This window comes from Coregonus clupeaformis, chromosome 1 (assembly GCF_020615455.1).
Source record: "Coregonus clupeaformis isolate EN_2021a chromosome 1, ASM2061545v1, whole genome shotgun sequence".
NCBI classification, from domain to species: Eukaryota; Metazoa; Chordata; class Actinopteri; order Salmoniformes; family Salmonidae; genus Coregonus; species Coregonus clupeaformis.
Window position 1 is genome coordinate 58,211,330 of NC_059192.1, and position 13,214 is coordinate 58,224,543.

At 44.4% G+C, this 13,214-nt stretch overlaps 1 protein-coding gene across 2 annotated transcripts in view; it reads left to right on the plus strand.

The window, feature by feature from the left end:
• The window catches only part of LOC121571143 (disintegrin and metalloproteinase domain-containing protein 12), a 168,457-nt gene that overhangs the window by 133,058 nt on the left and 22,185 nt on the right, over positions 1–13,214 (plus strand). For both annotated transcript variants that reach the window (XM_041882461.1, XM_041882470.1), the window contains exon 12: positions 12,514–12,691. In XM_041882461.1, the coding sequence (XP_041738395.1) occupies positions 12,514–12,691 (178 nt within the window). The remainder of the gene's footprint in view (positions 1–12,513; positions 12,692–13,214) is intronic.

Sequence of the window (13,214 nt, forward strand, 5' to 3'; positions counted from 1 at the left end):
TCTTCAGCGTCTCGAACGCCCTCTCCGTCTCCGCCGTCCAACGAAGCCGCTGGGGACCTCCTCTCAGCAGGGAGGTAAGAGGCGCGACCACCATGCTGAAGCCCCGGATGAACCTCAGGAAATAGTTGGCGAACCCCAGGAAACACTGGACTGCTTTTACGGAAGTGGGGATGGGCCATGACCTGACTGCGCTGACGCGTTGCTCCTCCATCTCCACTCCCTCCGTGGATATGAGGTAGCCCAAGAAAGACACGGACCGCTTGAAAAACAAACACTTGTCCTGTTTAACATAGAGATTATGCTCCAACAGTCACCATAGCAACACCCACCCGTAGTCTGCGCTCCAGCAGGTATATCTCACTGGTCATCCCCAAAGCCAACACCTCCTTTGGCCGCCATTCCTTCCAGTTCTCTGCTGCCAATGACTGGAACGAATTGCAAAAAGCTCTGAAGCTGGAGACTCTTATCTCCCTCACTAACTTTAAGCATCAGTTGTCAGAGCACCTTACCGATCACTGCACCTGTACACAGCCCATCTGAAATTAGCCCACCCAACTACCTCATCCCTATATTGTTATTTATTTTGCTCATTTGCACCCCAGTATCTCTATTTGCACATAATCTCATGCACATCTATCATTCCAGTGTTAATACTAATTGTAATTATTTTGCACTATAGCCTATTTATTGCCTTACCTCCATAACTTGCTACATTTGCACACACTGTATATATATTTTCTGTTGTATTTTTTGACTTTATGTTTTGTTTTACCCCATATGTAACTCTGTGTTGTTGTTTTTATCGCACTGCTTTGCTTTATCTTGGCCAGGTCGCAGTTGTAAATGAGAACTTGTTCTCAACTGGCTTACCTGGTTAAATAAAGGTGAAATAAAAAAAGTAATAAAAAAGTATTCCCAGCACAGACCTGACTAACGAGACATGCTTAGCTCGGTCAGCAGAATAGACCAAAATGTAGTCTATATAAACCCCTGCAACCCGTCCCAGCATGTCCCGAAACACTTCGTTAATAAAGGCCTGGAAGACTGAAAGAGCATTAGACAGGCCAAAGGGCATTACAAGAAACTCATAATGCCCTGTGGTCGTGCAAAAAGCTGTTTTCCATTCGTTGCCTGCACAAATGTTCACCAGATTGTAGGCGCTCCTCAAGTCCAGTTTCGTGAAGTTCTGCGCCTCATGCATTTGTTCGATGATGGTTGGGATGAGGGGTAAAGGATAGCTGAACTTAACGGTGTCTTTGTTCAGTGTTTGATAATCAATGCAGGGGCGCAGTCTCCCATCTTTCTTCTTAACAAAAAAGAAGCTTGAGGAGGCTGGTGACGTAGAGGGGTGGATAAAACCCTGCTGGAGGCTCTCCTGTACGTAGGTCTCCATGGCCTCGGTCTCCGCGTAGGAGAGGGGATAGACGTGTCCTCTCGGGAGGACTGTGTCAGACAGCAGGTCAATGGCATAATCCCAGGGCGATGAGGAGGCAGGTGTGTAGCCTGGGTCTTAGAGAAATCCCGGTCCAGATCCTGGTATTCCTCCGGTAAATCCTTTTGAGTGGTGTGGTCCGGACTTTCCACCATAGTGGTGTTGACAGACACCACGAGACACCTCCCCTGACACTCCTGCGACCAACCCAGCAGTCTCCTCTCGGACCAGGAAATAACAGGGTTATGCCAACTCAACCAGGGGAGACCTAAAACAACGGGGTGCGTGGGGGTGTCTATAATCAAAAAAGGTGATCTGTTCTAAATTAGTGTCATGGGTCAGCAGAGAAACGGGAACAGTGATATGATGTACGAGCCCTGTCCCTATTTGACAATTATCCAGGGCTCAAACTGGAATGGGTGACTGTAGGGGAACCAAAGGAATGCGTAATGCAGTGGCCAGTGTGCTATCTAAAAGATTCCCGGCAGCTCCGGAATTAATCAGAGCTAACGGGAATGAGGGGCTAGGGTATTCGGGAATTTAATGGAAAAACACACTGGTTGAGTTGACAGAAAAGGAGAGGAGATCTTGCATCCTCCCTGCGTTGGAGCAGGGGAATTCCCTGGCTTGCCACCTCCTCGCCTATTAGTGGATAGAGGGCAGGTCAAAGAGAAATGACCCCTTTCTCCACCATAGGAGCAGAGGCCCAGATTCCTCCTTCTCTTACACTCTGCCTCAGGCAAACGTGCAGAGCCCAGCTCCATCGGCTCTGGCCACGGAGCAGGTGTTGCCATGGGCTCCGGATTCCGCGCAGGTCTTCGTCGGGACCACAGGAGGTTGTCTAAACGGATCGCCATGCTGATGAGCTGGTCGAGTGACAGGTTGTCATCACGGCAGGCTAACTCCATCTGTACCTCCTGCAGTCCGCTGCGGAAAACGGTGACCAGAGCAGACTCGTTCCATCCGGTGGAGGCTGCGATGGTCCGGAACTCCAGGGCAATCCCTGGTGTAGTCGGAGTAGACGCTCACACCCCTCACGGCCCTCCACAGGATGATCAAACACCGAGCGGAAGAGGACTCGACCTCAGGTCCGCCCGTCTCCCAGACTGCGGCACCCCATCCAGGGCCCGTCCAGTCAGTGCCAAGATGACTGTGGCAACCCTGTCTCTCCTGGAGACAGCCTTGGCGTAGCGAGCGAGGTTGAGCCGTCAAATCGCTCCAGAAGGGACAGGGGTATTCAGCAGACCGGCTCGGATGGAACGGAGGCAGGTAGTGGTGGTGTGGGGGTTGGTGCCGGAACCGGTGCTGGAGACTGGAGGGACTGCACTTTTCCCTCCAACCGCAGCATGGTTGCCAGCACGCTGTCCATGGCGCTGCCGAGTCTGGAGAGACAGTCCTCGTGATGCTGGACTGTCTCTACGATGGTCACCAACTCTGCCTTTCCCGCTGTCTCCATTTTTATGGGTAGATTATTCTGTCACGTTGTATAATGATTTTAAGACAGGCACAGGAATACGTATTAGGGGTTTTATTTACTCCACCCAACACAAGGTACGTAAAGAAAAACGACGGGGACGAAGCCCAAAACAAACACATACAGTGAGGGAAAAAAGAGTTTGATCCCCTGCTGATTTTGTATGTTTGCCCACTGACAAAGAAATTATCATTCTATAATTTTAATAGATGGTTTATTTGAACAGTGAGAGACAGAATAACAACAAAAAAATCCAGAAAAACGCATGTCAAAAATGTTATAAATTGATTTGCATTTTAATGAGGGAAATAAGTATTTGACCCCTCTGCAAAACATGACTTAGTACTTGGTGGCAAAACCCTTGTTGGCAATCACAGAGGTCAGACGTTTCTTGTAGTTGGCCACCAGGTTTGCACACATCTCAGGAGGGATTTTGTTCCACTCCTCTTTGCAGATCTTCTCCAAGTCATTAAGGTTTTGAGGCTGACGTTTGGCAACTCAAACCATCAGCTCCCTCCAAGATTTTCTATGGGATTAAGGTCTGGAGACTGGCTAGGCCACTCCAGGACCTTAATGTGCTCCTTCTTGAGCCACTCCTTTGTTGCCTTGGCCGTGTGTTTTGGGTCATTGTCATGCTGGAATACCCATCCACGACCCATTTTCAATGCCCTGGCTGAGGGAAGGAGGTTCTCACCCAATATTTGACGGTACATGGCCTCGTCCATCGTCCCTTTGATGCGGTGAAGTTGTTCTGTCCCCTTAGCAGAAAAACACCCCCAAAGAATAATGTTTCCACCTCCATGTTTGACGGTGGGGATGGTGTTCTTGGGGTCATAGGCAGCATTCCTCCTCCTCCAAACACGGCGAGTTGAGTTGATACCAAAGAGCTCAATTTTGGTCTCATCTGACCACAATACTTTCACCCAGTTCTCCTCTGAATCATTCAGATGTTCATTGGCAAACTTCAAACGGCCCTGTATATGTGCTTTCTTGAGCAGGGGGACCTTGCGTGCGCTGCAGGATTTCAGTCCTTCACGGCGTAGTGTGTTACCAATTGTTTTCTTGGTGACTATGGTCCCAGCTGCCTTGAGATCATTGACAAGATCCTCCCGTGTAGTTCTGGGCTGATTCCTCACCGTTCTCATGATCATTGCAACTCCACGAGGTTAGATCTTGCATGGAGCCCCAGGCCAAGGGAGATTGACAGTTATTTTGTGTTTCTTCCATTTGCGAATAATCGCACCAACTGTTGTCACCTTCTCACCAAGCTGCTTGACGATGGTCTTGTTGCCCATTCCAGCCTTGTGTAGGTCTACAATCTTGTCCCTGACATCCTTGGAGAGCTCTTTGGTCTTGGCCATGGTGGAGAGTTTGGAATCTGATTGATTGATTGCTTCTGTGGACAGGTGTCTTTTATACAGGTAACAAGCTGAGATTAGGAGCACTCCCTTTAAGAGTGTGCTCCTAATCTCAGCTCGTTACCTGTATAAAAGACACCTGGGAGCCAGAAATCTTTCTGATTGAGAGGGGGTCAAATTCTTATTTCCCTCATTAAAATGCAAATCAATTTATAACATTTTTGACATGCGTTTTTCTGGATTTTTTTGTTGTTATTCTGTCTCTCACTGTTCAAATAAACCTACCATTAAAATTATAGACTGATCATTTCTTTGTCAGTGGGCAAACGTACAAAATCAGCAGGTGATCAAATACTTTTTTCCCTCACTGTAGAAAATAGTAAAAAATAAAGAAAAACCCTTGAATGAGTAGGTGTGTGCAAACTTTTGACTGGTACTGTATATACTTTTTTAACCAATTTAATTGAAAACAATCACAGTAAGATTCTTAATTGTTACCCAAAAATGATTTGATATTGAGATAAAAACGTCTGCATTGGTCCTTTAAAACACACTAAAAGATACCCTGCATACTCTAAAGGGGCATTAATTTTATGACTTAACATATATTTTTCTCAATTCATGTTGCATTAGTATAACAGAATGAGCTCACTGCTAACTCTGGTGCACACAGAGTTTTTTTTTGTTATTCTGTCTCTCACTGTTCAAATAAACCTACCATTAAAATTATATACCTATCATGTCTTTGTCAGTGGGCAAACGTACAAAATCAGCAGGGGATCAAATACCTTTTTCCCTCACTGTATATAACAAAGGGATGTAACCCAAACAAAAGAGCGAGGTGTAACTTCTACAAAATACACGGGACAAGACCCTTAATAACAAGAGCACAATACACTGTACTCACGAGACCAACGGACATGGGACAATAATCGACAAGGACAATGGGGAACAGAGGGCACATATATACACATACTAATCAGGGGGAATGGGAACCAGGTGTTTGTAATGAGACAAGACAATCCGGGGTTGGTGGTAATGAACCAGGTCAGTGACGCCTAGAAGGCCGGTGACGTAGACCAGGTGAACGGAATGAGCAGCAGTACCGGGGGGATCCGTGACAGTGAAGCATTTATTTGGGCTGCAATTTCTGAGGCTGGTAACTCTAATGAACTTATCCTCTGCAGCAGAGGTAACTCTGGGTCTTCCATTCTTGTGGTGGTCCTCATGAGAGCTAGTTTCATCATAGCACTTGATGGTTTTTTGCGACTGCACTTGAAGAAACTTTCAAAGTTCTTGAAATGTTCCATGTTGACTGACCTTCATGTCTTAAAGTAATGATGGACTGTCGTTTCTCTTTGCTAATTTGAGCTGTTCTTGCCATTATATGGACTTGGTCTTTTACCAAATAGGGCTATCTTCTGTATACCCCCCCTACCTTGTCACAACAGAACTGATTGGCTCAAACGCATTAAGAAGGAAAGAAATTCCACAAATTAACTGTTAAGAAGGCACAGCTGTTAATTGAAATGTATTCCAGGTGACTACCTCATGAAGCTGGTTGAGAGAATGCCAAGAGTGTGCGAAGACATCATCAAGGCAAAGGGATTTGTTTAATACTTTTTTGGTTACTACATGATTCCGTATGTGTTATTTCATAGTTTTGATGTCTTCACTATTATTCTACGATGTAAAAAATTGTAAAAAAACAAACAAACAAACTTGAATTAGTAGGTGTGTCCAAACTTTTGACTGGTAGTGTATATACAGCTACTTTGCAAAGAGCAATTTCTCAAGCCAGAATTTTGCTAGGACTGTGTTGGAGTGGTCTAAGTGGGGAGGAGAAAACAGAAAACTAACTGTTATTGGCAGAGAGGTTTAGAACTCTCTTTCTTGTTGGTCTATCAACCTGATGTCACCAGGCCGGCCAAAACTCTATCCCACCAAAACAGGCTGAAATTCCAGGCAGTCTTTTCAAACAGCTCATTTTCACAGTATCATTCCAACCTCATAGTGTGGAAATATACACTGAGTATATGAAACATTGAGTACTCCTGCTCTTTCCATGACATAGCCTGACCAGGTGAATCCAGGTGAAAGCTATGATCCCTTATTGATGTCACCTGTTAAATCCACTTCAATCAGTTTAGATGAAGGGGAGGAGACAGGTTAAATAAGGATTTTTAAGCCTTGAGACAATTGAGACATTAATTGTTTATGTGTGCAATTCAGAGGGTGAATTGGCAAGACAAAATATTTAAGTGCCTTTGAATGGGGTATGGTAGTAGGTTTGTGTCAAGAACTGCAACGTTGCTGGGTTTTTCACGCTCAACAGTTTCCCCTGGTTATCCTTACACCCTGTTGTCAGCTATTGGATATTTGTTAACACTGTATGTGTGCTTTAATTGACACACTCTGTGTAAGGCAGTGCAGATAAGGCAAAACTGCACTGCCATGTCTGTTTTTCTGAGGTGAAGACATTGTTTCTCGCTGTATGTTCTACTCGAGAACCTCAGGGCTAAACCCCAGTTAAAATATAACTCAGACAATGCTCTGTTTTCAACAGTATGATGGTTCAGTGGGAACAATCCTACAATGTCCTCAGTTCACTTCAGCTGAAAGGCCACTGAGCACACACACAAGACAAGAAATAAGGCATTGCAGTTCTGTGTGTTAGTGTGTATGCTAAATATATGCAAACACACACTGTGTGTGTGCGTCTGTGTCTCTGTGTGTGTGTGTGTGTGTGTGTGTGTGTGTGTGTGTGTGTGTGTGTGTGTGCGTTAATTCGTTCACATATACACGTCAGCTTGATATGCAAACGTTATTTCAGCCAGTCAAACACATCCGCCTCGAGGCTGAATTTACAGTGGCTTGTTGATAAAACCAGTCATTTCAGAAGTCTAATCTGAAACTAATTTCCTCCTCACAGTTTTATGCCTTCTTTGCCATAGTGCACACTGTCTCTGTCCCTCAGTCCTGCTTCATCCTCAGAATGTGAGAAGCCGAGGAGCAGGCAGGCAGCCAGTGACCCCTGTGTCGCTGCCTGGGTGTTGTGTCGGGACATTCTTTACTCAGACTTGCTAATGGTGTGGAGGACAGGCTGCATCTAAATGATGTGATTATCACTGACACTGCCAGCTGTAATCAGGGACAGGGCTCAGATTGAGATCCACTGAGACAGGTTTTTGATAGGCTAGACAAGCACTAAGTGGCCAGTGGCCTTTTATTTACTGTGATTTGTTATAGAAGAACAGAGGAAGAGATGGGAAGGAGAGAGAAAGAGATAGAGAAAGAGAGATGTGGTGGGCTTGCTTAGTTGGGATATACAGTTACAGGATTGGGTTTGTATAGCATATATAAAGTAGATCCCAAAGAAAGGTGGGCTCCTGATTTGAAGTATGACAGATCTTAGAGTGAGAGAGCTGAGAAAGCATCAGGGATGGTGGGGAATTTTCATGCTAGTGGATTGTGTCATTTGTGGCAGCACAGACAACCTCAAATAAGTTTGCTTTGGGTAGGCCCAGTTAGGGGGCTGTATCATGTGTATTTGGGTAGAGCACAGATCCACAGCACGGCGTATAACTGGGCTGCACATTCAAGTTGAACCTCCGGAGAGGGGGAAATAACTACCAATGTCAAGGGAACATTGACTAATTATGGGGTTGGTTGACTGAGTTGTGCGCCAGCATGCGTCCGTGTATCTGTGTGTGTGAGTAACAGTTTACTTTTATGTTGCGGAGAGTCTCCTCACCCACCACCTCCATTGTCAACAGAAACCCATGCCAGCCCCCAATCCTCCTTGGCATTTACTCAGCCACTGAACCCAGAGGCTCCTTGTTTGACTTGATCAGATTGACAACAGTCTTCTGGGCCCCCTGATGTAGGCTAGCTTCAGAGAAACGCTACTGTTAGTAACCAGGGGTGGCAGCCCAAACTCTGCCTCAGCACAACATTGCCATATCAGTGTGACTGATACCTCTGCATGTGTGGCATGAGCACAGATGGTCCCAAATCCTCGATGTCCGAAGTCAACAGAGATTTACAAGGCCTTGTTGTTGCAGAGGAGGAGACATGGAACATTGGCAACCTGAATATGACTGCAGTGCAGATTGTTGTCCTTGCCCTCTCTACTTTCAAAGCGTTCCAAGGAAAAATGTTAATCAATTATGTGTAATTCCTCAGACCGGCTGACGAAAGAGCACATCAGATCATATCAATTTTGTCTTTCCCTCTGTGTGTCTGCCTGGCATTGAACTCCTGTTAGTAATAACCGAGGCTGTCGGCGTCTGAGCCCCCCAGGAGTACATAAGGTGCTGTCTGTCATCATTGCCATTGCGCTAAGTAAGATATGAATGCCCATTCATCTTATGAGCTATCAAGGCGTGATCAGAATATGAATGAGGTTCTGTGTCATCTAAGGCTTTTATGAAGAACCTTATTTACTTGTGAAATAACAACCCTTGTTGCCTTTCATACTGTCCGTCAATCAGGCCCTGCAGGATGACTAGGTTTGAAATGGATACTCTACGACCATTATGTGGCATCCGCCCCAACACCTCCTAGTCCTAATTAGATCTACATTGCTTGACTGCACATGGAGAAAATATGGGGGTTTTAAGCTAATATTATCCACTGAAAAGGATAGTTTCTCATAATATTATTTCCCGGACAGCGTAGCCGGCACGTGGTATCAGCTGTTAAAACAGTCACTGGGGTGTAGGGGGATCCAAATTCCACAACTGTATTAAAGGACTAGAGCAGAGCCCACGCCTCTCCCCAGGCCTGGTGGACCTGCTCTGGGTCCTCAGCTGGGGAGGAGATGATGGACAGTCTCAGGCTGGTTGCAGCAGATTGCCTTGTTTGCTAGTGGAGTTAAGCTTTGTCGGCCTGTGTTTTTCCCCACACAGATTATGGGGCTCCACCACTCTGGTGTGTTATCAACAGCAAGCATGCTATTTACGAGGGCCTGCTCAGTGGCTTGGTGTAGCCCTGCTCACCCTAGCTTTGGTCACCCCCTAAAGAGCAGGGGTAAACACATTTCGAACCATAGCGTGTGGATTAAGGGAGAAGACATGTTGGTGTGGTGGTGGTCATCACTACTCCCAGGGAGTTGTTGTAAGTGAGTTCAGTGTGTTTTTCCTCAGTGGTATGGAGGAAGCACAATGTGTTTTCTGGCTGGCCCGCCTGATCTCTACGCCCCTAGCAGGCCCACTAAAGAGTGAACCGATAACAGTGCAATGTCCATAGAACTACAGCTGCCAAATCCCCACTAGGCTGAGGCGAAGCATCACAGATCCCCTCACAAACCAGATGCCAAGTTTTAGCTACAACCCGACTATGTGTAATGTCACGTTAAAGAAAGTGATTCTGTCCAATGTCAAGGTTTAGCTTCAAATCTTTTTTGGCCCACGCAATGACAAATTTCCATTTCTCTATATTTAGGATGTTATTATTTATGATTTTCTTACTTAGTTACTTATGTAGACACACACAGACTGGTAGCAATGTCAATAATGTACTGTATTATTGGCTGCAGCTAATGGTCTGATCAGGTCTGATCGTCATGTTTAAAATATGCTTCACTGCGTAGTATTAGTAGAATATTATGTTGTTGTTGAAGACACACAGACACGCACTAAGAGGCATGTGTAATTTCCCCATAGCCCTCCGCTTCAGAAGTCGGTTTCTTCAAACGGCGCAGATTACCCAAGATCCTCTGTGATTGAAGACTTAGGTCTGCCTGAGCGGCGGATACATATTTATGAACTAAGGGGCTTGCAGACCAAGCTGTGTCTTTGTTTTATTGCTTGTTTGTTTGTTTGTCTTTGTGCTTATGAAACTGTGTTGAATCAGAGCACATCTGATGTCGGAAGACCGTTAAATATGAGCCAAGGCCTTATGAATGAACAAGCAGGGTTGGGTAGGTTACTTTTTAAATGTAATCCGTTAGTTACTAGTAACCTGTCCAAAATTATAATCAGTAATGTCACTTTTGGATTACTTTCCCCTTAAGAGGTATTAGAAGAAGACAAAACTGATCCATCAAACGCATTTGGTGTGTCATCATAGTGGTCTCTGACTTGGGGTCAGACTCGCTCAGGTGGAACAAACTTTAACTAGCACATTTTTTATATGCCAAATTGAATGTCGTTCAGAAACAGAAAGGTGTCATAATGTATTTTTTCACAAACATCCTTTCTGAATTTAAAAGTAATCCAAGAATTAATCATCTAGTTTTTCTAAAGTATCTGTAATCTGATTTAAATATTTTAGCTGGTAACATTACTGATTACAGTTCGTTTTCTGTACTCAGATTACTCCCCAACCCTGTTAATATGTCAGTAGAGCCTTTATAGTTTGTCTGAGCTCTGTCTGGGTTTGTTAGTTTCTGGCACGTATACATTTACTATGAGTTCACTTATCCTAAGTTTACTTTTAAAGTATATTTGAACCAGGAATTACAGTTGAAGTCGGAAGTGTACATACACCTTAGCCAAATACATTTAAACTACTTCCTGACATTTAATCCTAGTAAAAATTCCCTGTCTTAGGTCAGTTAGGATCAACACTTTATTTTAAGAATGTGAAATGTCAGAATAATAGTAGAGAGCATGATTTATTTCAGCTTTTATTTCTTTCATCACATTCCCAGTGGGTCAGAAGTTTACATACACTCAATTAGTATTTGGTAGTATTGCCTTTAAATTGTTTAACTTGGGTCAAACATTTCGGGTAGCCTTCGACAAGCTTCCCACAATAAGTCGCCCATTCCTCTTGACAGAGCTGGTGTAACTGAGTCAGGTTTGTAGGCCTCCTTGCTTGCACATGCTTTTTCAGTTCTGCCCACACATTTTCTATAGGATTGAGGTTAGGGATTTGTGATGGCCACTCCAATACGTTGACTTTGTTGTCCTTAAGCAATTTTGCCACAACTTTGGAAGTATGCTTGGGGTCATTGTTCATTTGGAAGACCCATTTGCGACCAAGCTTTAACTTCCTGACTGATGTCTTGAGATGTTGCTTCAATATATCCACATCCATCTATTTTGTGAAGTGCACCAATCCCTCCTGCAGCAAAGCACCCCCACAGCATGATGCTGCCACCCCCGTGCTTCACAGTTGGGATGGTTTTCTTCGGCTTGCAAGCTGCCCCCTTTTTCCTCCAAACATAACGATGGCCTTTATGGCCAAACAGTTCTATTTTTGTTTCATCAGACCAGAGGACATTTCTCCAAAAAGTACGATCTTTGTCCCCATGTGCAGTTGCAAACCGTAGTCTTGCTTTTTTATGGCGGTTTTGGAGCAGTGGCTTCTTCCTTGCGGGGCGGCTTTTCAGGTTATATCGGTATAGGACTAGTTTTACTGTGGATATAGATACTTTTGTACCTCCAGCATCTTCACAAAGTCCTTTGCTGTTGTTCTGGGATTGATTTGCACTTTTCGCACCAAAGTACATTAATCTCTAGGAGACAGAACGCGTCTCCTTCCTGAGCGGTATGATGGCTGCGTTGTCCCATTGTGTTTATACTTGCGTACTATTGTTTGTACAGATGAACGTGGTACCTTCAGGCATTTGGAAATCGCTCCCAAGGATGAACCAGACTTGAGGAGGTCTACAATTTTTTTTCTGAGGTCTTGGCTGATTTCTTTTGATTTTCCCATGATGTCAAGCAAAGAGGCACTGAGTTTGAAGGTAGGCCTTGAAATACATCCACAGGTACACCTCAAATTGACTCACATGATGTCAATTAGCCTATCAGAACCCTCTAAAGCCATGACATAATTTTCTGGAATTATCCAAGCTGTTTAAAAGCACATTCAACTTAGTGTATGTAAACTTCTGACCCACTGGAATTGTGATACAGTGAATTATAAGTGAAATAATCTGTCTGTAAACAATTGTTGGACAATTTACTTGTGTCATGCACAAAGTAGATGTCCTAACCGACTTGCCAAAACTATAGTTTGTTAACAAGACATTTGTGGAGTGGTTGAAAAACAAGGTTTAATGACTCCAACCTAAGTGTATGTAAACTTCTGACTTTAACTGTACATACATATAGGAATTAATCAGATCATTCTTGAACGTAATAGCCTGTTGGACTGTTTTATGGAAACTCTGACCTTGAACGCCAGGAGCATTCTATATCGGTTGTGCCAATATCAAAAGATAGTGCCCACAACTGGTGTAATGTAACATAGCAACACTTTGCACTCAACAAGTTGCCATTGTCTTTGTCCCTTAGGTACCCGTTTCCTACGGTGTTCAGCACCTGCAGTAAGAAGGACCTTGCAGCCAGTTTGGAGAAGGGAGTGGGGATGTGTCTGTACAACATGCCTGAGGTCAAGGTGCTCTATGGGGGACAGAAATGTGGCAACGGATACGTGGAGGAGGGAGAGGAGTGTGACTGTGGAGAGCTGGAGGTACAGTAACGTTCAACCACACAGAGGAACTTTTTTCATATCATATTGTACAGTTTAAATACTAAATGTATTGGACCACCAGTCACTATCCAGACTAAAGAACACAAAGAAATACAACAAACCATGAACACTCGCACAGAATAACAACAAATGACACACAGTAACTACAAGCAGTCAAAACTATAGCAAAGCACAACAACTCACACAAAGCCCCACAAGAAAGCACAAGCATATGAAAATGTTTGTGTAGCGTGCTTAATTCTGCGCTGTGTCTGAAATAGCGTCACTCTGAGAACTGGATTGATTTGTGGGGATTTATTTGCCACCTGCAGAGAGTTGACAAAAATAGGTTGCAGTGTCAGCTCATGTGCACATGCTCTCGCGCACCTTCTCCGAAGGATAGGCAGACGAGAGAACTCACAAAAATGTATTGTGGTGCACACATGCCATGCACCTAGCACACCACAACACATACACCACAGTACTAAATAAAACACACAACAATTTGCAATTCTCATTATAA